Source organism: Fusarium proliferatum (assembly GCF_900067095.1).
Source record: "Fusarium proliferatum ET1 genome assembly, contig: FPRO_scaffold001, whole genome shotgun sequence".
NCBI lineage: Eukaryota > Fungi > Ascomycota > Sordariomycetes > Hypocreales > Nectriaceae > Fusarium > Fusarium proliferatum.
The window spans coordinates 1,860,241-1,883,259 of NW_022194790.1; the positions used below are offsets into that span (position 1 = coordinate 1,860,241).

At 48.8% G+C, this 23,019-nt stretch overlaps 9 protein-coding genes across 9 annotated transcripts; 6 read left to right on the top strand and 3 right to left on the bottom strand.

The window, feature by feature from the left end:
* Positions 1-686: 686 nt before the first annotated feature.
* FPRO_01476 (uncharacterized protein) lies at positions 687-1,184 on the top strand (the record flags this gene model as incomplete). Its single annotated transcript, XM_031231050.1, has 1 exon — positions 687-1,184. One exon carries the CDS (start codon positions 687-689, stop codon positions 1,182-1,184), a length of 498 nt encoding a protein of 165 aa, XP_031074997.1.
* A 6,289-nt stretch (positions 1,185-7,473) lies between these two features.
* On the top strand, positions 7,474-9,942 carry FPRO_01475 (uncharacterized protein; the record flags this gene model as incomplete). Its single annotated transcript, XM_031231061.1, has 2 exons — positions 7,474-8,503; positions 8,552-9,942. The coding sequence occupies 2 exons, from the start codon at positions 7,474-7,476 to the stop codon at positions 9,940-9,942; spliced, it is 2,421 nt and encodes an 806-aa protein (XP_031074998.1).
* A 541-nt stretch (positions 9,943-10,483) lies between these two features.
* On the top strand, positions 10,484-10,853 carry FPRO_01474 (uncharacterized protein; the record flags this gene model as incomplete). The annotated part of the gene is made up of 2 exons (XM_031231072.1): positions 10,484-10,693; positions 10,764-10,853. 2 exons carry the CDS (start codon positions 10,484-10,486, stop codon positions 10,851-10,853), a joined length of 300 nt encoding a protein of 99 aa, XP_031074999.1.
* Positions 10,854-11,088: 235 nt separating this feature from the next.
* FPRO_01473 (uncharacterized protein) lies at positions 11,089-11,516 on the bottom strand (the record flags this gene model as incomplete). Its single annotated transcript, XM_031231083.1, has 3 exons — positions 11,089-11,163; positions 11,216-11,356; positions 11,424-11,516. 3 exons carry the CDS (start codon positions 11,514-11,516, stop codon positions 11,089-11,091), a joined length of 309 nt encoding a protein of 102 aa, XP_031075000.1.
* A 290-nt stretch (positions 11,517-11,806) lies between these two features.
* Positions 11,807-12,704, top strand: FPRO_01472 (uncharacterized protein; the record flags this gene model as incomplete). The annotated part of the gene is made up of 3 exons (XM_031231094.1): positions 11,807-11,937; positions 11,987-12,310; positions 12,434-12,704. 3 exons carry the CDS (start codon positions 11,807-11,809, stop codon positions 12,702-12,704), a joined length of 726 nt encoding a protein of 241 aa, XP_031075001.1.
* Positions 12,705-13,882: 1,178 nt separating this feature from the next.
* On the top strand, positions 13,883-14,590 carry FPRO_01471 (uncharacterized protein; the record flags this gene model as incomplete). The annotated part of the gene is made up of 3 exons (XM_031231105.1): positions 13,883-13,997; positions 14,055-14,169; positions 14,224-14,590. The coding sequence occupies 3 exons, from the start codon at positions 13,883-13,885 to the stop codon at positions 14,588-14,590; spliced, it is 597 nt and encodes a 198-aa protein (XP_031075002.1).
* Positions 14,591-15,585: 995 nt separating this feature from the next.
* On the bottom strand, positions 15,586-17,430 carry FPRO_01470 (putative IMP dehydrogenase; the record flags this gene model as incomplete). Its single annotated transcript, XM_031231116.1, has 3 exons — positions 15,586-15,778; positions 15,830-16,775; positions 16,971-17,430. The coding sequence occupies 3 exons, from the start codon at positions 17,428-17,430 to the stop codon at positions 15,586-15,588; spliced, it is 1,599 nt and encodes a 532-aa protein (XP_031075003.1).
* A 520-nt stretch (positions 17,431-17,950) lies between these two features.
* On the bottom strand, positions 17,951-20,896 carry FPRO_01469 (uncharacterized protein; the record flags this gene model as incomplete). Its single annotated transcript, XM_031231127.1, has 6 exons — positions 17,951-18,159; positions 18,209-18,601; positions 18,652-19,662; positions 19,716-19,929; positions 19,974-20,172; positions 20,244-20,896. The coding sequence occupies 6 exons, from the start codon at positions 20,894-20,896 to the stop codon at positions 17,951-17,953; spliced, it is 2,679 nt and encodes an 892-aa protein (XP_031075004.1).
* Positions 20,897-21,353: 457 nt separating this feature from the next.
* On the top strand, positions 21,354-23,003 carry FPRO_01468 (putative mitochondrial processing peptidase beta chain precursor; the record flags this gene model as incomplete). The annotated part of the gene is made up of 5 exons (XM_031231138.1): positions 21,354-21,500; positions 21,576-21,701; positions 21,752-21,829; positions 21,880-22,565; positions 22,616-23,003. 5 exons carry the CDS (start codon positions 21,354-21,356, stop codon positions 23,001-23,003), a joined length of 1,425 nt encoding a protein of 474 aa, XP_031075005.1.
* Positions 23,004-23,019: the final 16 nt, after the last annotated feature.

Genomic DNA, 23,019 nt, shown 5'->3' on the forward strand with positions numbered 1-23,019 from the left:
CTTGGTCCTAGAGAAATGGAAGACAAATTTCGCTGTTCATTGTCCACTGATTTTCTCTTCTAGCTCGGTTTCTGAGCAATAGCACGGACAGGGTCTCAAGACGGTGCTCAATATCGATCTTCAAACCGCCTTTTTCTCCAATCACCTGTATCATCCATCTCCACTCTGCCGAGCAATTTGGCCTAGCACTTGGCCTCCTTGTGCATCCCAAGGGTCACAAATGGGCCAAAAGCCGTGTGCACATCAATTTACAATTATGGCTTTCTCTTGACTCAGTGGCTCGTTGTGTTGTTTAAGTGGCTGTGTACGGATACTGTTCCCCATTAATAAAAACATTCTACCCAGCTCCTAGGATCTTCCACCAAAATCCAATCAACCATCCAAAGTCCTGCCGCCTCCTGTCACCGGCCTTGTTAAAAGCCCCTTGACAACAGGACAGGCTTCATTCCGAACTATCCACCAAGTCCTTGTCCTGGATTTCTCGCTCGAGCCCAGTGCCGACGAGTGCGCCGTGCCCAGGCGGCCAAGATCAACGCAGTTGACATGGTCTTGGGTGGATCGATATAACAGAACCCGAGATGATGTTGTTATGCCAGAACCAGAGCATTTCGACAAGTGGCAGTTTCGACATTTTACAGCCAGTCGTCAATGCTCTTCCCCAGCCCAGAGGTCGTCTGCTAGACTGCATGACCCTGTCATTGGCTTTTTGGCTCTGCTGTGTCTTCTGGCACCACTTTGACGCTCAGATAAACCACGGCGCCGCCCATAGCTGCCATGAGGCTCTACTGTCTCATGTTTACTGCAATGGATATTGTGACGTTAGTTTGGATTTGAATATCGTCTCGGGTCAAGAAATCCGTTTTGTTCGAGTTTACGACCCCAACACTGTTGCTGCTTTTCTCCCAGTCCACAGCGTATCCCTGTTCCGCCGTGGGATGCACCAAGCACCCAAGTGTCAGGTCATGTCATATCAGGTCACACTTCAGCTACCCGCACCAGCGTCATCCTCTGACAAACGCTTCTATCCAGTAACCTTATATATCAACCCTCCAACATGTCGTGGCTACGAGAGCCGGCCATCATGGAAACTCTACCGAGCACACCATTACACTACACAGCAGGTTTGTCTGGGATCTGGTGATTCCTTGCTCATCGATTTCTTTAACGTTAGCTACCTTACCTAAGACCCAAAGTTCAAGGAGAGACTGGTCTGACCTGGTTTCAAGCCTAAACATGGCCCTACGGCGGCTGGGCGCTAGCGAGAACGTCGTATTAAACAGTATCCGCATTGTGCCCTAACTCAAGATACTCTGACGAATCAATCAATACGGTCTACTGAGGCAAGGGACTGGACCCCATAAAAGATACATTGCCATGCACGAAAGGTACCTCGCTGGACTTGTGAACCAAGCGCATACGTTCTGATTCCCAAGATAGTATCGGTACCTTACTTTGACCGCTAGACCCGCAAATCCTCGCTTCCACGACCCTTATTCGCCTGTTGTTAAGCTCTCTCACTTTCAAGAATCACGATGAATGAGGAGAATGCTACCCTGGAGATTGACCAACATTTGAGCAAACGCGATCAAGAACAGAGGCTGAATCCAAGGGGTATACACCCACCAAACGTTCAACGTGTATCAAGTCGAGTTATAGCTATGATTACCAAGTATCAGTACATATATGCGCCTGCAGGCTGTATCATTCCACACACAGCTATTTCCATTGTCCAACACGAACATTGGAGGTTGGCTACCCATTCACAGTGGAGGCACAACAATGTCACGGTTCCGCGATGCCACACTCAGGCCTCCATCAGCCACTCAGGTTTCGATTCCATAATCGAGGGCAGACCAGACTACTGATTAACCCCAGCCGTGGCTCACACGATCGCGCTCCCTCACCGTGCGTTCAGGTGACTCCCAGTTCAGCTACCGCCTTGACCAACTCGAGCACAGATATGTGACAAGTTGGGGATAGTAGATCAGCCAGAGCCGCGATCACCAAGCCAGTTTTGGCCGTTTACCGCCCTGAAGCCTCCGATACCAGTGGACCAGCTATTTGGACTACAATACGGATGTTCATTCCTTCATTCCCTTGACTCAAGCATTCCGAGACTACTGCTACTATTGAAAGTTGGGGACTTGGTTGGCAAGACACATACTATCTATACAGGCGGATCAAAGCCGAGACAATAACAACTTTGCACAGGATATATGGCCAGCGGCACGAGCGGTACAACCAATTCTCTGGATGTGCCAAAAGATTTCCAATCACATCCAACGTCTGCTAACCTAAACCGGCTGACGGTAGCTTTGTTAGACAGGAGCCATGAGAATGCCATCAAAATGAAGTTCATGTGCTTTGAGAGCCTCGAACTCTGGTTCCGTTCGGAGCCCCTTCTTCTCGTCTGAGCTGGCTCCTGAGGCGTTATAATTTTGACTGATACTCCGTATGATCTTCCCTGATCCTGCTCACCGTGTCGACTTGGCTCTGATCTACAACCACCTCCCTTCAGAGATTCGTACACCAATAACCTCACAAGAAGAGGAGTAGGATGCTTCTGGTGCACACCCGGGATCACCATACCTACATACATGGTCCGTGGCCGGTTGACAATGCCCTCTAGGTCCACATGCCCATCAGCGCAACCATTCAACCACAGCTCTCCACATGCAGGATTTCGGGTTGTGGGACCAACCCTGCAGCCTCTTTGGCGTCAGGTAAGTACATATTGCGACGTGAATGTTGCCGAGGAATTTTGTTGAACTCGATCGCCAACGTCCAAGACGGTTTATTCCTTCAACAGCAAGCAGTGTTGCATTGCCCCTTGGAACCCCGGAATAGAGCCCGGACCAGCAGAGCGTTCGTTTCGATCCAGTGCCCACTGTGATGGAATTTTATCCAGGGCACACCGACATTCGATGTTGAGATTTCTCGGGTTGTATCCCTGATGAGCGAAGCTGATCCCTTCTTCACTAGACCTGAGCCTGTTGAAGGGTCCCTGTTCTATTCATATCGCGGCTTAAAAATTTGTCGCCTCTTTCAATACTGCGACTGGGCTTATTCGTTTCACGCTTGATCAGCGGCCATTCACATTGGCTTTGTTATTTACAGCGTGGCTAGTCTCTCTCCTATTTGGCGAACATGACTCATTCGCTATGAAGAGTGGTTGTCATTTTCCATCGCTGTACCGTTATCAACAAAAGAACACTTGACCTCGGTCCTACGTGATTTAGAATGCTGCTCGCATATTTTCGCATTTTGTCAAATAACAAGCTAGCAAGGCAGTTCCACAAGATGATCTTATTGGAGATTTTATGTGACCGTGCAATTTAACTTATCCTAGCGGCCCTTTGTTGTATGGCGATCCACCTTTTTCTCTGCGGTTGTCGTGATTCGACTCGTGATTCTTCATGTGAGTGGGCTCTTTCTTGTAGAACCCGTTTTGACGTTTTGGAGGTCGATCTGATCAACCTCAAAACGGTCGTTTCCCGCTACCTATGAACGATCATGTGCTGTTCACAAGCTTTTGTGTCATGCATTGGCCACAACGGTGCCCGTCCTGTGTATGTATGTCTTGAACGGCGCCACCGTTTCGAGTCAGATGATTTGGCGTCTTTTGGGTTCATTCCTCCTCATCTTGACATGATCATCCCACTCGCATATTGGCGGTACCCGAAACACCGATATGCTTGGTATATCTCTGATAATAGTATCAATCTCAGAGACGGTGCATATATCTAATGAATGCTTCGGGTCTGAACCCCAGTTTTCCATATCCGGCTACATCTTGTAGAAGCCCTGAGACTTTGGAAGCAGAGTGCCTTCGAATCAGAAGACATTGCATTCTCGACCATGGTAACTGTCACCAGTTTCTGTACGTCGATGTAAGGACGTCCAAGACAGATGGAACCGAAGTTCCCGTTTGCATGATCTCGTGCGCATGCGTGTCATGATCTCATACACAGCCAACCTTGTTTAACCGCCCGTTCCGTTGTGCCCTAGAATTGGTCAAATCAACCGTACATACATTAAGTACATGATAGCATAAGTGAATGCGTGGTATTCCATGCCGGCCGTCACACACCTTTGCTCTCCTGGGACAATGACGACTCACCTCGAAGACTCGAGCTTATCCTCGTCGAGAAACGAAACGAACCGTTGATGCAAGCCCCGCACCCTTGCAGATTGAGCTACGGCCATGTGCCATGCTTTCATGCCCACCACTACTTCTTTGATGGCACCCAAAACTCCCGGAACGGCTTGTTTCTCATGTCTTTGTTTGGCTGGTGGTGTGTTGAACCCTTGTCCTGATCTTGGGCGTAAGCTAAAATACTTGGTCCAGGTTAGCCTGTTGTCCTTGGTAGCTTTGGCCCTATCAAGGCTATCATGCAACGCACAGTCTGTGCCCGGCATGTGAGTGCGTACGTGATAAGGCAGAGATATTGTGAACCCAGGCCTACCATGCCCGATTCGATGAGAGATTACATGCCTAGCGGGGACTCCTGCATCTCGAATTTTCTTTCTTGCCGGCTGTGTTTTCTGATCTTGGATCACACGAGAGATCTTCGTATTATTTCCCTGTTTCAACATGGCACGCTCTGTGATCTGCCAGCCCATTTATCCATATCTTGTTAATATGACTCTCGTGGGGTATACTGAGACGGCGGTGAGATGAAGCAAGAGTGTAATACGGCGCAAAGAACAAAACGCCGTTGGCCACCACAGGTTGTTGTACACGGTACCTTGTAGTTAACATTGGGCGTAGAAAGTGACCTATGCAAAGGTAGTCGGTGTCATTGCGTCAGGATCGGACCTGGGCCATGATGCAAACTCTATACAAGTCTGTCCCAACTTACGAAATACCCAAGCGTCTTTAGGGTCAGTTCTTTGGCTTGTTAAGGCTGTTGAACCGCCACTGAGGATCTTGGACTTGATTGGAGCCCTTGTAGAGGACCCGTATTGGTTCGGCCGTATGTCAATGGATCGAACATTTCGATCTGCTTCGAGGAAAGACTCCCCCAATGAGTGCTGCTCCATATATACCTCAATAATGTCTGTTCCAGCGTGTGTCTGTACCTGATTCGACATGTCCCCAGTGCAATAGGTGCGTATTCAGTCTTCGTGTCGATTTTGACCAAACTGTATTATTACGCTGGTGCCTGAACTTTGGCTGTCTACCAAAGAGTGTTTCGTCTTCATTATTTCGTTTCATGGGTGCCCATTATCGTGTCTTCCGAGTAGTCTGGGCCGAAACCTTTTTCTCGGGATATCGAAAGCTGGGTGCCCGAGTCGGGCTTTTGAACGACAGGCGATGGGTGATTGATTCGAAGAAGCCTTATAAACATTGCATGGGTATTATTTTGATGTATCAAGGTTGTGTTCAAGCTTGTCGGCATTGCAAGTATTAGCTTTCGTGAATGTCTGGGCAGTACAATGACTGTGACTCAACTTCGACCATCCCTCTTCAAGGGAACTTAATGTGAAATCGACTATGTTTCTTTATGCCACGCGCGACTTCGTCAGTAGCTACGTCTGGGAGATTAAGCTTCTGTATTGAAGGCTTCTTATACCCCAGGCAGCTGCAAATAAGGTTACTGATTGAGTTGTTATTAGAGTATGTTATTCTGTTTTACATTAGGAACTTGTTAATACTAAAGCTATATGTAGATTGACTTCGGGAAGCTAAAGTTGACTGTGGTTTTTCAGTGTGTTGGCTTGATATGTCTCGTTGAGATGTCATAAGCTTTAACTTAACTATCACTCAATCAATCAACTTCGACCATCTCGAAACTTCTCAGCTGCATGTAACAAAACATTGCAACATGTACTGTTGTTGTAGATTTGCTTGGTAGACGGCACGAAACGTGCCTTGGGCAGACTCGTCCTTGGGAGTTTCTCAACGGTTCAGGGGTATTTTGGACACGTCTCCTTCTATTGACCCTGGAGACCTGTTACAACTAGAAAAGTTGGAGATAAATGAGGCAATAGAGTTAAAGATATAGACGGACGGGGTAACTAGAAGATGAATCGTAGTATCGTGTGTGTGTGTGGGTGATCGAATCTTGAGGGGATCGAAGTTTCATAACGGCGGCGGACGACACGATTATTGGTCGAGGGACTGAGAGACTCTGTAAAAAGGTAGAAATGGATTTGTTAGTCTTATGATAGGAGTTAATCAGGGAAAGGAAGTCTCTTAGCAACCGGGTGATGTGTGAAGACCCCCACGTGCCTGTTCTTAGCTTTCTGACCCCAGATTCAAGTCTTGAGTGTATTTCTGAAGTCAAGTACTATTCACGAAGGTAACAAAACAGTCGAATATGCTCTGAGGATTATGTACTCGCGTGGATTCGATGTTTGGTTTCTGTAACGGGTTGTGCGGTTGGATGCCAACCGAAAGCTCGAGGCTGAGGGTTCGCCCCTTTTCCACATTTGATGGAAAAGACACAAGTTGACAAGATGAATAACATTGCGGTGCCTTGCGAGATGATTATTTCTGCCGTTTGTTGCAAAACAGATGAACCAGGGGGTGTACAGTGAACAATCAGTCGATGCAGGTGGCCATGTTCACAAGATGGAGTGAACAGCACATGAACCATCACCCAGTGCATTAAGGTTCATTACTTCTTCGTGCATTTCTAGAGAACATATGGAAACCTAACATAGGTGTTTAGAGATTATCCAGAGGGTGTACGAAGCTAGAGACGGTGCTGGGAGAATGCTTGCTGCCTGCCGAGTCCCCTAAACCACGCCCTGAGATTTAGGGGATGTATCACAGACGATAGTTCTACAGCGCTCCATAGCACTACAAAACAGCATCACACCTCACGCACTTTATGACGCCAGAGAAGCCGGATAGTAGACTTGTAGAGATGCACATATGATAGAATGCCTTCAGTGGCCGAGTTACATCACACACCCCTTGTTTCGTCTGATCTCTCATTTAGACTCTGATATCCACTGCAACAATTACTTTCATTGTTTACAACTCTCTATTGTACTCTAATGAGCTAAATACTTCACAAAAGCCTGACCATTGGCCATCAGTGCGAGTGCGCTTGGCCGTTTGTACTCTTATGCTCCCGTGCCAGGAGTTCGTTTCGCGGTGACGCGCCTGAGCCACACTCCACAGCCTTTCTCTTTCTACACCTCCACTCGCGCTGCAAACGAATTTAACAAGTAACTTAGCTACCTACTAAGCTGATTAGTTGGCAGTGAGTCAGAGCCTTCTTATGCTTTCGGAGTGGGGTATAATCTTCTCTTCTGTTATATATCCCTCTCTTCTCCCTCTCCCTCTTCCTTTCCTGCTCCTACTTCTCACTTCCTCTTTTCATCCTCACCTTTCCCTTATTGCTTCCCTCTAATCCAAACATATACACTGCATCTTGGGATTCTCTTGGAATTCTTGGACCTCCTTTCACTCTAATCTCTTGACAACCTCGCCGTTCTTGTACGGCAAAGCCATCAACCATGGCTAAAAGTAAATCCAAAGCGAGATCTCGGAACAAGAACAAACAAAATGTTCCTGGTAACATTCTTGTCAACTCGACGATTGAGACAAACTCAGCATGGAACACAAATGCTGGATGGACTCGGGCCATCCCTTCCAACAACCATCACCGTGCCCGTCAACCTCTCATGAAGGTAACTCCTATCTGCAAGCCTGAAGATGGAGGACGCTATGGCCCCAAGGAGTCTCGAGAGCGTCTCGAGTCCCAAGGCTACCATCCCTTGGTCACTAGCATGACTAAGGAAGAGGTCGAGGCCTCTTACGAAGAGAAACGCAAGAAGAGCCTCTACAAGCCAGATTTTAGTGACTATGCCCACAAGGGAAAAGAACAAGGCTTCCAAGGTCGATATACATGCGACATGAATCTGCTTATCAAGGCAACCGGCTCCTCCATTGAGAATAAGCATGATACCTCCGAACTCACCAAGGAAGTCTTCAACGGAACACACCCGCAAGGCCTCCTAATCGCACAGCAACTTGCTTCGCTCGGCATCAAGCATCTTGAAAAGCTTGCTCTTGCTCGCCCACATGAATGGGACGCCCTTTCCAAGGGTATGGCTATTTGGGATTTCACCACCAACAAGTTCCATGGCGAACCATCTGGTCACGTCTTTTTGTGTCTTTTCCCAAAGATTTCTCAGAGAGCTTTCAGCGAGTCACCTGCCCACGAGGAAAATCGAGAACAGGAAAAAGGTACTCGGAAGGATATCATCAATCTGGTCAAATCGATTCACTCTGAATGTGGTCCTACAGAGCGACCTGCTTGGCATGCCAAAGAAAGACTGAAGATGCAAATTGAGGGGATGAGCCCAGAAGTCTTGCGCTGTCGCAACAGCGGCACAAAGCCACCGCAGGTTGTGATCAACATGACCAGGTCCATCCCAGACATCAGCAACCTCGAAGACATGATGCAAGACTATGTCGACCAACCTGAAAATCTCGACTATTACATGTCGAAGCCAGTCGCACTGAAGAATATGTTCGGCCTCCGTAAGTTCCATTGCCTTCCACATCTGTGCTTTCACTGACAAATCATAGTCACAAACATCTTCAACAGAAGGACAAATACTCGTGTTCTTCACTTCCAGAAAACGCCACTTCTTGACCGACGACTGTTGGCATGCATCCTGCGTGCTTGCCCCCACGTCACCACCATTGGCATCTATCAATGCCCCCTGATTCACTTTGGTGATATCGTCTGCCTTTTGGACCTTATCCATGAGGTCAATTTGAAGCGCAGCAGCCAGGGCTTGCCCTTAGTAGAAGCCTTGGACTTTTACCCTCTGTACCAAGCCGGCATGCCCTTCAAGGTGCCCACTGCCGACAATCTCACCAAGGTAGAGAAGCAACGTGGTATGGAGCCTGCCGGAAGAGAGACACATGGATACGGCATCACTTGGACCCATATGGACCTCGAGATGGTCCAGCGAGGCGTTTTCGCCATTCTTCTGAAAACTGTTCTGAAGGCTCGCAAGATGGGCATCCGTCTTCTGATGGATAAAGACGCAGCCTTCATGAAGTACCTCTCGGATATTCCCATGCTACCCGGTATCATTTTTCAATTCCTAGACGGGTTGTACCGCTATCTTGATCTCAAAGAGGCTGGATCCAAAGACCACGCCGCCATGAGAAGAGCGAAGTATGACATGGTCCTGGCCGTACGCACCGACCTACAGCCGCCAAATTATAACAGTCTTGACCCGTCCTACGACGATACCCGAAAGGTCACTTCAATCTTTTGCCGCTCGTGTGGGTACAAGATGTTGGACATTTTCTTTTGCCCCCGGCAGGTCCGAAACCGACCTGACCCTCAAGACTGCGCTGGGTGTACGTTCCAGGGCTTGCTTGACCATCAGAGCGATCACCAAAAACAACATGACATCTCTCTGATGGGACTTTTCTTAGAGGAGGACTGGGACCCCAAAGGTTTCAACGTTGATGCTCCGGTCCATGACGATGGCCAAGAACTCCTTTCTTTGCAGCCCCGGAAGACCACACATGACCTCCCTCAGATGGTGCTCCTCCCAAATGGTGATTTCGACCGGCCATCGTTACAGGAGCAACTTATTTGCGAGCACAAGAAAAATAACGACTGCCTCCAGGGCCTGGCAACTCTTCAAGACTTGCTCCTACAGAAGGACGCCAATAAGACACAAGCTAAGAACTATGCTCTTCATATTGATGCATGCCGGGCCCTCTCGATCATCATGACTTACACTGACTCTAAACTTGCTGAGCTGGATGAAAATGATGGTGTCGGGGGTCATTTCTGCGAAGGCCAGGGATGGCGCCCTCTCCTTAAAGGATTCAGAGATGCAAAGGAAAGCCACACATTCGAGTCAGCCACGAAGGCGGCCCAAAACCTCAAAGTGAGGGCCGACATTGCAGAAGGTCGACGACCGGAACAGGATGCTGCGGGATTTTGGTGATGCTTGGGAAAAACCCACCTAGGTCCGCCCTAGAACTTGGGAACTCACGGAACGTTTGGTTGCTTTTGATTTGTTGGTAGATGGCACATTGCAGAACCCAGGATGCGGTTTTGTTTACAATACCCAAGGACTTGATGATAGCTACACGGAGGATAGAATGATAACTTTTGAAAGAAAACGGAAGCTGGCTATAATGGGAGAATGAGCACAGCTTGGGATCGTTGATGCTGAGATAGCTATTTTCTGACCCGTAGCGTTAATCAAGTTCACTAGAATAAGACGAAGCTCTGGTGAAATTTCGGGAAGACTGTGATCATAATGGCTAGAATGCATCATAACAATTTTGTAAAGACCTATAGATCTTGTGTCATCAGGATATGAAGTTCATGGAGGTTGAGGATCCTGGTGAGATGGGAAAAGTGGATTCCGGGGTGGTTTTATCCACACGTGATTCGACGATTCGGCACTCGAAGGCAAACCTCAACTGTTCAAGGATAGAACTTCTCTCTGACCAGGGTCGTCCGCCTCAGAATCAACCACGATGGCTTCATTTCTTCGCGCCTTCTCGCTGTCAGCGAGATCATTGACCCCAATCAATGCCATGGGCGCTTTTGCGACTCGCGCCAACTGGTCGCTCTTTGCCAGCCCCTCAACGACGCCCATCTCTCGAGCACTCGGAAACGGGTCGATGCAACAGACTCGCGGCATGAAGGTTCACAGTTCGGTAAAGAAGCGATGCGAGCACTGCAAGGTAAGAGAGGGCAGCCAGGAACTCGGCTTCACGTCGGGGACTAGACCCGGGCAGAACTGATACTCGATAGGTTGTTCGACGGAAAGCCGGCAAGCGACATAACGGATACTTGTATATCATCTGCAAGGCGAATCCTCGACATAAGCAACGACAAGGTTAATTCTGAATGATGGGATACGGGAGGATATGTACGATATGTGTGAAGCAATTGCGAATCGGACATTGCTAGGCGGGCAACGGGAAACATTATGCGTGATAGAACGAACGACATGCTGGGCGATTCTTTCAGTGAGAAGCCTTGAATAAAAATTCTATGGAATTTGAGAAAAAGACGACAGTGCTGGGACCGGAGCTGTTCGTCATGTACAACTACACCTACATTCACAACTGCTGCGCTACATACCATCGATATACCTCTCCATGCCTTCCCATTCCGTCTTTCCAATTGAGAGGAGATACCGAACATGTGACTTGGAGAGAACAGTCAGTAAATGGGTCGAGAAGCGAGTGAGGGAAACATACAGCGTCTGTTACGTTGCGACGCCGTTCAAATTCGTCGCGGGCATATTTTCGAGACTCAGCTCTTGTTGTAGGATCAGCGATCTTTTTTGTCCCGCGCAGGATAGTGCGGTAGAAAGCCAAGACTCGACCTCTTTGGATGAACTAGATACGATTCTATCAGTATTTGACGTCATGAAACTTGTATCAGACCCGAGCGTGTAAATCATACCTGGTCGAGACTTAATGTTGGCTTGAGACGGGAACCGCCTGGTTTGGTGGCATAGCCACGGCTGAATGTCAGCAAGCGAATGCTAAGGCCCATTCCGCCAACTTCTACCTCGTTAATTGAGAAATAGTGAATTTTGACATTCCTTGAGGTTTAGATATTGATGATGAAAAGCTTCAAACGGGCTTTCTCATCATGTCGGACGAACCTCGGCTATCTAGAGGGCCTGGTCTTTCCGGTTCATTCAACCCTTCATGTTGTTAGTGGAAGGTTTGACCATGTTTGACAGAGACAGGTATATTACCACCTTGCCATTCTCATTTTCAATATCTTCATCCTTGTTTCTTCTTCCTTTGTCTGCAGCATCAGGACCTCACATTAAGATTATGACAGATACGAATGGCACGAGAGAACCAAGGAGATTGGTTGGAAGAAGACGACAACGACCCGAAAACCCCATTGAGACGGCCAACAAGGTCGAAGATGATGAGTTTCTGACACAATATGTGAAGCCAAGGTTAGTTTACGTATAACCCAGACAAATTCAGTCATAACAAGCGTGGTAGCCAAGGTTGGTCAGAATGGAAACACCCACAAGATGGAGCAACCTATTCCATGAGCCTCATACGTCCTACCTGCATGAGCAATGGAGATCTGGAGGCATGTTATAGTTTGGTAGAAGAAACAAGCGGCCAAGATTATCGCACTTCGTCTCTCGGTTGGCATCCGGCCACTAAGAAGAAGGAGATGCGGTCCCCGGACCTTCGTTACATCCTTGTGAAAGACAGCAAGGACAACATAAAAGGGTTTACATCTTTTATGCCGACATTCGAGAACCATGAGCCGGTCGTTTACTGCTATGAGATACATCTGAAGCCAGAGTTACAAGGGTGAGTAAGCCAACATGGCCGTTCCTGAGACCATCCGCATTTCAACGGGGATTCGTCCATCATGCAGGAGTGTACCACAAATAGAACACGGATGGCCGTTGAGCTAGCTGACATCCAATAAAGAACAGGTCTCGGCAAGAAGCTCATGGGCTACTTCACGGACGTCGCGGAGAACATACCTTCAGTTGAAAAGGCCATGCTCACGTGTTTTGTCAGCAACAAATCTGCCCTCAAGTTCTACGAGAAGCTAGGATTCTCAAAAGACGATTACTCACCGAGGGCGCGAAAACTACGAGGAGAAAAGGTGGTGATACCCGATTATGTGATACTCAGTCGACAAACAACCTCTAAGAGAGTCGAGGCTTCGCGGGCGCACGAGCCTGGACTTCGATGAGAAAGGCGATACCTACCTATGTAGATGCAAGCAAACACGGACTTTATCTTGTTGAAGTTGCAAGGCAGCTCGTATTACTACGTGAGCTCGCGGCCGCTTATTAGTGTAGAAACGGATTGCAGTCACGTTTCCTTTATTATTATACCACTCTACAATCACATTTGGGATTGCCAATTGCACCTCAACGATAATTCGACATAAAAAATCCGACAGGGCTTTTTTCATGCCGATTTACCTATTCAGGCCCGCTTCAGCCGCAAATACCAAGAATTGCATTGCCCCATCGTCAATGAGACGCTACCAAGTTGGATGTTCCAGCATTTAAGGGATGTACACGTCTTTTCTAAGAATATCATCGTGGAATGACATTCGCAGTGGTGGCCGAACTTTGCCTAGTGTGGCCTATTGAAGCCCAAGCTGAGAGCTGTCCTCCACCCTTTTGACTCTGACCGCGCAAGACCAGACACGACTGTGAGAGTTACCCAATTCAATTCTGATGGCCTCATGATAAGCGGTTCAACTAACCAGCTTGGGCGGCATTAATCTTCTGCAGCTCCAAAGATCCCTACACCAAGGCTGACACGCTGGGGGCACACTCCACCACCACTCGCCAACCATGTCAGCCCTAGGACGCTAGTCAGAAGCCGTGGCTGAACTACCTTTTCAAGGAAACAGCTCTACCGTGAAGCACCGCACTTGGAAAGTATGTGAGTAGGTATTCTGCTTGCCGGGTTTGTGCAGAGTTGTACAAGTTGCACAGCCAGCTTGTGAGACATAGCGTCGGTGTCAATGCGGTAGCTACATGCAACCAAGGGATGATTTCCCCATCATGTTGCTGAGCTCGAGGCGTCAGACGGCTTCTAGCTAGGCTGCTAGGCTCCCCTGTTGCCTGTCCTGTCATGGAAATGAAGGGCGATCTAGCTACCGTGAAGGCTTAGAGCTGAAGCTCTGGGAGGAAAGGGCTTGCTTGTGATACGCCAGTCTGAAACGAAAGGCGAGCACCGTGCCGAGACTGTTGATTGTCCGTAGGAGTTTCTCTCATAAGACGCCGTTGCGCCCTCTTGACCGTTATTCTTCCTCCTCCCCCCTCCTTCAATCCACACTCTCTTTCTTCTTGGCTCAAATTCTGTTCAACTATAAATCAATTGCTTGGTCAATCAACTCACGCATTATTCACAATGGCCCAGCAGTACTCTCAGGGACCTAATGTCCAGAATCAAGAATGGCAGAACAACCTCTGCAATTGCTCGCCCTGCGACTCTTGCCTGCTCGGCACTTTCTGTCCCTGTATCCGTATGTGATCTCTGGGACAAATTGATTACAATTGGAAGTCTAATGAACTCGTCATAGTCTTGGGTAAAACCGCCGATCGTATGAGAGACCCTACTATGCAGACTGCCGATACCTGCAACAGCGATGCTCTTATATTCTGCGCGATCAACTGTGTGACTGGCTGTGGCTGGATGTAAGACTATTCCCGTAGTCTTGTTCAAACCGTCAACTAACGCGCGACTCCTAGTTACTCCATGATGAAGCGCGGTGAGATCCGTGAGCGATTCGGCATCAAAGGCAGTGGCATGAACGATTGCTGCGTCAGTTACTGGTGCCTCTGCTGTGCTCTGATCCAGCAGGACAATGAGGTCAAGTCTCGCCTCTCTCAGGGGCCCATCACCCAGGGCTACCAAGCTCAGAAGGAGGGAATGCACATGCCAACATCTCCTCCTGCTCAGCAGCAGCAGCAATATCATGATCAGAAGCCCAACCCTCAGCAGCAAGCCCCTCAGCCCGATTATCAGCTTCCTCAACACGGTTACCAGTCTCCCCAGCCTCAGGGATCCTACCCTCCACCCCAGCAGACTTACAACCCTCAACAGCCCCAGTATTAGGCCAGTCGGCCAGGGAATGTACAGCGAGATGGAGCCTCACACCGATATGACACCACAAAAAGAGAGAAATGCATGTGAAGAAGGCAATCGGAGAAATGTCCGGCATGTGAATTGACTTTCAGCGCGGACGGGTACGCGCCAACGGATTATACCTATATACCCAGTGACGAAGACAGTCATTTCTTATTTATATTATATTTATTTCGATGTATTATTTGCTTCAATGAAATAATCTATTACGGTTCACTTCTCAGTTGCATATGAAAGCGTCATATTCATTCTCCCATTCTCTTTTGAATTGCCTAGTTCGGCGATGGAATACGAAATGGAGAGTCAGCAGACAATATTACTGAAACTCTAAAAAGAAAAAACTTCGGGCTTCAGCTCGAGAGACCCTTGCAAGCTACCATTTGGGATTCCACTTGACCTTCCCCTTCGAGGCATGGTTTTGTTTCGCTTTGCAATGATGCTTTCCGGGATTACAGTCTGTGCACTTTGATACTTCGGCGATTTCCATGTTACGGTGGTATTCCGATGCTCGGAATCACAGCTTGTGAGGCCAGAGTGCCGATTATCAAGTACAAGTCATACTAAGCGATTCTTGAGAATTTACTGGTACAATGGCTTAATGATATATACAATTACGGACTGGTGCTGACGTTAATCTCCCCTTCTGATCCTCGCAAGATGTATCACAACTCGGGCAGACCGGCAGCACTTCAGTATCCCTCGAGGGTATCAATAAAAATTTCATTCATGACCTCTGTCCCTGTCCGTTTTTCAGGCTGACAGCAAAACGCCCACGCCGCACCTCTATAGTGGTTGGACAAACGCCTATTCAGATCTACGGTTATAGAGGCTCTTCACCCTCAACCCAAATCAAACCCTTCTGAATCTTGTGCCCAATCCCCAATGCAATTGAATGCATACAAACAAACCAGTCCGTTTTTCCGTATCCCTTTCCATCATCCCATCATTTTTTCAAACATATATCATTACGCATAAAGCTTCTTCTCATAAGACTCCATGTTGACGTTGCCCTCCAACTGAGCGCTGGCTGTTCGAAGCTCGAAGCGCAGCTCACCAGCCTCAGCACTCTCGTGCATTGTCTTAAGGCTGGTCATGCCACTGTCCTGGAGAGAGTGCTTGAGTCCAGCAGCAAGATAGGGAACAAACTTGTTGATCGAACTATTGCATGTTAGCATTCGCGGTTCCTTTCAGCTTCGGGTTATGACTTACCCTCGGTGAGCAACAGCGCCAGAGACACCCTGAGCAACCAGGACGCTATCACCCTCAGAAAAGTAACGGGCAGTACCAGCATTGCTCTTCTGGCTGTCCTTACCACCGTTGCCGGCCTTCTTGTCCTGCATAGCATCGATACTTCCCATACCTCGGTAAGCCTTGACGAGCTTACCCTCGCGGGAGACGAAAGAAGTGCCAGGAGACTCAGTGGTACCAGCCAAGAGACCACCCATCATGATGGTAGAAGCACCCAGAGCAAGGCCCTTGACGATGTGGCCAACGTTCTGGATACCACCATCGGCGATACAAGGAACACCAAAGCGGGCAGCGAAGCGGCTGACGCTGTAGACAGCGGCGGCCTGAGGACGGCCGACAGCCATAACCTCCTGGGTGATACAGGCAGAGCCACTGCCCATACCGATTCGGAGACCGTCGACACCAGCAGCGATCAGAGAAGCAGCCTGCTCTCGAGTCACGACGTTTCCGCCAATGACATCGACACCAGGGAACTCACTCTTCACCCACTTGATCATCTCAATCTGATACATGCTGTTACCCTGAGAACTGTCAAGGATAACGATGTCAAGGCCGGCGTCAACCAGCTTCTTCAGACGAAGCTTGTCCTCGGGGCGAGTGCCAATGGCAGCAGCGCAGAGGAGCTGCTTGCTGTCGGGAAGCTTGGAGGCATTGGGGAAGTGCTGATTCTTGGTCAAATCGGAGCGAGAGATCATAGAAACCAGGTTGAAGTCCTTGTCGACAATGGGCAGCTTGCCCTTCTTGGACTTGGAAAGACTCTTGTTGGCTTCGAGGAGAGTGACGTGCTCGGGAGCAGTGACAAGGTCAGTAACCATGACATTGGAGACGGGCTGGTCAAGGTCCTCCTCGAACTGGAGGTCTCGGTTGGTAACAATACCAAGGAGCTTGGAACCAAGCTTGCCGTCGGCTAAAAAATTTCTTGTCAGCCCAATATTCTTGTGCGGGGCAATGCGAGCATAGATGAGAAAACAACCAGTTGTGGTGATTGATCATAGTAAATAAAGTCCCCATGACAATAGTCTATACGGTGGAACGAAAGTTATATAAAAGGGTGTATAATCATGCAATCTTGTGAGAGGTGAGGATGCTGTATAACACTTACCAGTGACTGGGAAACCACCAAAACCCCACTTCTCCTTCAGAGCTTTGGCCTCACCAACAGTGGTGTTGCGATCAATGACGATGGGGTCGAGGATGAAACCGTTCTCGTATCGCTTGACCTTGCGGACCATATCGGCCTGAGCTTCAGGAGAGCAGTTGTGGTGAATAACACCAAGACCGCCCTGGAGAGCCATGTGGATGGCCATCTCGTGCTCTGTGACAGTGTCCATGGGAGACGAGACGAAGGGAGTCTTGAGAGTGATGCGCTTGGTGATGGGCGCATCGAGGGTGACCTCAGAGGCAGCGAAGCCAATGTAGCCGGGTAGAAGCAGGAAGTCATTGTAGGTAAGACCACCGTGCTTGGTTGTGTCCATAAGCTCGTGGATGTCGAGGCCATCCTTCTGCTTGTACTCCTTCAGCACCTCGAGGGCTGTGGTGTAGTCAAGGACTGAGGCAGACATGGCTGGCAGATAAAAGAGTATATGACGAGGAGAATGGAAATGTGAGGTCGAAGGCGAGTTGAGTCGATAAGCAAGCTCTGGCCTTTAGTATCGACTGCTAAGATTGATAGAACGCTTCTTCCCGAAAGAAAGAAAAGAGAAAAGAATTGGTGGTGCTGCCTCAAAAACTTTTTTATGGGACGCGGGACCCTGCAAGGTGAGGGGCGACTTGGAGGGGCAGTTGCTTCTCTGAATGGATGAACTTGGTCCAGGCGTCGGGTCTCGAGGCAGGTGGGTTCGAACCTCTGCTAGTTTTTCTTGCCGAGATCGCTAAAATTAATAAGCTCTTTATCACATCTTTGAAATTGACTTACCCTGCAGCTGTGGTTGAAGTCTTGATATGTACCTACCTATGAATAAACTGCACTTGTTTGCGAACTTGTAAGGCTTATGACAACGAATAAGCTAAGTGTATATTGAGATTGGCAAGTTGTTCTTAGCCTTGAGTAGGTATGTGTGAGTTGTCAATCGTGATAGACCCTCATAAGCTGAAGTAGACCTTGACCTCAACATCATTTCCCCATCGAGTTTCAAGACCCAATTCCTTCCAGGCTTTCCCAATGTCGATCTCAAGTACGCGAGTATCAACCTTAGAAATGGCCACAGTATGCACGGGTATCACTTTTTCTTGAACCGTGATCAGGAAATCACCTTCAATCGTTAAAGAAGGGAGTGTAGAGACATAGAGCCCTAAAGATTGTCAGATTTTAGGCATCGTAAAAAAACAGTAACTCCTTACCTAGGATGCCAAATGCTTTAACTCGCGTATCAATCAAAACACGGCCATTCTCTCGCTCTTGAACATCGCTCATGAGGATTGCTGCTGCGCCAGCCATCTTGCCCAGCAGGCCCAAATTCGAGATCCCGACATTACCACGCTTCTTGCTGGATAGGCGAGTTAGAGGAAAGGCGGAGAGAATCTCATACCCTCTGATAGGTAATGAGATAGTAAATAGTGACTCTGGGCTCTCGATCTTGGTAGGATGAGAAACCTTACCCGTGGTATGAGCACGAACCACGTATTCAAGACCGTGAACCACACCAGGGAAAGCCGAAAGGGATACCAATTCAGTCAATGGCCGAGATGAGATATTGAAAATGGCCATAATAGGGCTTCCGGTATGTGAGGCTCCTGAATTGTGATTAGTATACACTACTAGCTTTCCTCTAAATAATTCTCACCATGATAGCTTCCAATCTTGAGGAGTAAATCATCGTCATATCCAATATAAGGGTCAACGGCCTTTCCTAAAGAGCTTGGCCGGAATACCACAGTCTTACCCCGTGGAGTGCGACCACTCATTTGCTCAATGAGATCCATGTCATGTTCACCGGGAACATCAGTGATATAAATTGGACCTCCGCTCACACATCTGGCAGCAGCATGAAATCCAGAATACTCATGGACAGTCTGGAACATGTCCCAGTCCGGAAGAACATTTAGATGCTGCATGAAAATGGCATTGTGCGCATTTGTCCACACGTGCCAGGGATGTGAAGCAGGAATCTCAGGGAAGAAGTCGTCAGAGTTTCGCACAAGAATGGTAGGTCGATTGGTTGGCATTTGCGAGTGGAAGAGTGCCTCCGGGAACTGCGACATACATGATATCGCCTTCCCACTGAAGTGACGAAGTATCGAGAGGATCCACGCATCGAGGTACGTATTGATCAGATCTCGGCGAGGGGAGGCTTCAATCCACATATCGATCATGAACTGCGCGTCCGTCTTAACAGCATCTATACCGGCATCTGAAAGGAATCGATAAAAGTCATCATAGAATCGATTCACATCTTCTTGTGCGATCACCATCATCTTCCCACCCAACGGAAGGTTTCGGCGGTCAGCATCTTCCCGTGTCACTTCGATAGTCTTGTATGTCTTAGCAAGCTTGCCGTCAGGAGCAATGCCACCCCAGTAGCCTAGGAGGGCATGCCAAACAGCAATGTGTTGGATGTGTGGATGATTCTGTCGAATATGAGATATGGTAGATTTTAAGCCTTTGGGAAATGCCTTGGGCTCCGCTTCAAAATCGTTCCAGCCATATTGAAACTGGCTGGGGCCACGGTAATCGATCGACTGCCAGTTGTCATCAATGATGAGACTAGATACTTGGATGTTATGCTCAGAAAGCTTATTGAGAGCGTCGAATATTTTCTGGTCTGTTAGTCGTTGGCCCAGAGCGTTCCACGTACCTGTAAATCGTTAGTTCGTCGTCCCTCGAAGTTGATTATACTCAAGAACACACAGAAACCCAGTCCATCAAACCAGTATTCTAGCCACTCCGGTTTGAAGTCATTCTTCAATGTGGATAACTCCTGTGACCACTCATCACTGGCCTTCTTCGTACCCGCAACCATATCTCGAGCATGATACATCACAGATGCAATGGTGCAGTCGAAATAGTCTCCAACCGAAACAAGAATAACGGCCTTTTCTTCGGAGAGACCGTCATTTCGGATCTTAAATGTCAGATATCGCAGGAAACTGTACCAGACGCACTTACATGAACCTGGAGCTTTCCATTAGGCTCACTGCGAAATACTGGCAAGACATGATTGACACCGCCGACGGCAAGGAACACTAGGTTTTGACCTTGCGGACTTAAGAAGCAACATAGAATGGCATCTTTATCGAGGTTAAACTGAGAGTGCCCATGGCGAGGTGCAAGCCACGGTGCCCATAGTCTTACAAGAGAAAACCATCTATGTCCAGTCAGATAACATGATCGCTGATGGATTTCCGGTACGTCGTGGTGTCACTCAGCTGAACTTACCGAACAAAAGCGCCCCAGGGAGTACCGATAGTGATGTCTCTGTACGAAGATTCATCACCATTTGCAGCTGGAATGACTGCTTCGAGTGACCAGAGTGAAGTTCTAGGTGATTGACTCAAACGTGGCTTGACACTCCAGTCTTGAGAGTTAAGATCGGGGATTGAATCAGAGAGGTCACTAGAAGAAACCCTGTTAGAAGCATTGACGATCAAACCATCATTGACACCCTGTTCATCGCGAATCCATCTCCAGTCTGCATCAGGACTATGCCGAAACTTGAGAGTGAACTGCACAGATGCTGTAAATGAGAAGGAAGACGTGAAATAGAATCGTGACATGGAATCATCCAGTACTTGGAGAGTCTGAGGAACCCCAGTCTCTGTGAGTGAGGCTACCTCCAGGTCCTTCCAATCTGAGCCGTCTACTGAGTGCCATACTGAGACTTCCCATGGCTCGTTGGTACGGTCCTTGGGTATCTCAAGGACGGCCGTTAAAGTGGCCGATGTACCCTGGATAGGTGTCACTTTCCCGAGAGGCGGGAAGCTTTGCAAAACAACCTTCATGTATTCAGAAACAGGCCGTGGCGAAGGTTTCTGCTTGGCGATGTAAATTGCCTGGAAGACATCGCCAAAGTTGTAATTGTCAGAAGGCATCGCTGTGAAATGAGAACAAGAGGAGCAGACTTGATTGAAACAGGTTTATTTAGCGAATTGACTGAGAAATTCAGACTTCTCATGTATGAAGTTTAGTGAGTATTTTAAGCGTGAAAATCAAGGTAACCGCATGAAATCGCATCAACAAGTTTGATGCTGTGTGACGATGTTCGTGTTTATTACAAGGCATTGTCATACATAACTAGAAGCCCACGAAAACGGACAGGCGTTGGATTATAGTGGAGTTTCGGTGGAGGTTGGAAGTGGTTAGTAATGAGCGCTTTTCATTGGCTTCGGTCTTGCTTTCGAGTCGTTCTGATTCGGGGACGGCCGGAATGACTAAGCCTTCCGCCTCATTGCTCAGGCTGCAAATTATCTCAGTAAAGCTTCTAGCCGAGCCAGATCGAAAGATTTCATCAAACCACTCAATTCAGCGTCGACCCTCCAAACCTGCGTCATGGCGTCCCGGAGACTGGCTTTGAACCTCTCGCGAGGTCTGCGAAACCGTGCTGGTCTTTCGGCCGCCGCCCCTTTCACACGAGGCTTTGCCACTCCATCTCCCGTCGGCAAGACTCAGACTTCGACTCTTAAGAATGGATTGACTGTGAGCATCATCATCCGAGGTCAATTGGCCTCGACAACCACTTAGGAATGCCCTCCTGACACGCCCTCCTGATAGGTCGCCACCGAGCACTCGCCCTTTGCGCAAACGTCGACCGTCGGTGTCTGGATCGATGCCGGCTCCCGGGCTGAGACTGACGAGACCAACGGTACCGCCCACTTCCTTGAGCATCTTGCTTTCAAGGTTCGACAACCCATCAATTGGCCGAGACCAATCGTTAACAATGCAATCAGGGTACCGCCAAGCGAACTCAGCAGCAATTGGAGTTGGAGATTGAGAACATGGGTGGTCACCTGAACGCCTACACTTCGGTCAGTCGGATGAAGGGATACGGAATTGACTGATGCTAACGATCATTCAGCGCGAGAACACCGTTTACTTCGCCAAGGCTTTCAACTCTGATGTTCCCCAGTGTGTCGACATCCTCTCCGATATTCTCCAGAACTCCAAGCTCGAGGAGTCCGCTATCGAGCGTGAGCGCGACGTTATTCTCCGAGAGTCCGAGGAGGTCGAGAAGCAGGTCGAGGAGGTTGTTTTCGATCACCTCCATGCTACCGCTTTCCAGCACCAGCCCCTTGGCCGCACCATCCTTGGCCCTCGACAGAACATCCGCGACATCACCCGAAAAGAGCTCACCGACTACATCAAGAACAACTACACTGCTGACCGTATGGTTCTCGTTGGTGCCGGTGGCATCCCTCACGAGCAGCTCGTCGAGCTCGCTGAGAAGCACTTCTCCGGTCTTCCCTCAAGTGCTCCCCAAACCAGCGCCTACCTTGCTTCCAAGCAGAAGGCTGACTTCATGGGTTCTGACGTCCGTGTCCGAGATGATGGCATGCCTACTGCTAACATCGCTCTCGCTGTTGAGGGTGTCAGCTGGAACTCCGAGGACTACTTCACTGCTCTTGTTGCTCAGGCTATTGTTGGCAACTACGACAAGGCTGTTGGCCAGGCTCCCCACCAAGGCAGCAAGCTCAGCGGCTGGGTCCACAAGCACGATCTTGCTAACAGCTTCATGAGCTTCTCCACTAGCTACAACGATACTGGGTAGGTCTTGATGTCACACCATGAATTTTGAAGTAACTAACTTGCCACAGTCTTTGGGGTATCTACCTTGTTTCTGACAAGCCTGACCGAGTTGACGACCTCGTCCACTTCGCTATCCGTGAGTGGATGCGCCTCTGCACCAACGTCAGCGCCGCCGAGACCGAGCGTGCCAAGGCTCAGCTCAAGGCCTCCATCCTCCTGTCCCTCGACGGCACCACAGCCGTTGCTGAGGACATTGGCCGACAGCTTGTCACCACTGGCCGCCGCATGGCCCCTAACGAGATTGAGCGAAAGATTGATGCTATCACCGAGAAGGATATCATGGACTTTGCCAACCGAAAACTTTGGGACCGGGATATTGCTGTTAGCGCTGTGGGAACTATTGAGGGTCTCTTCGACTACCAGAGACTTCGCAACACCATGAAGCCTAAGTTTTAAGGAAGAGAAGGCTGAT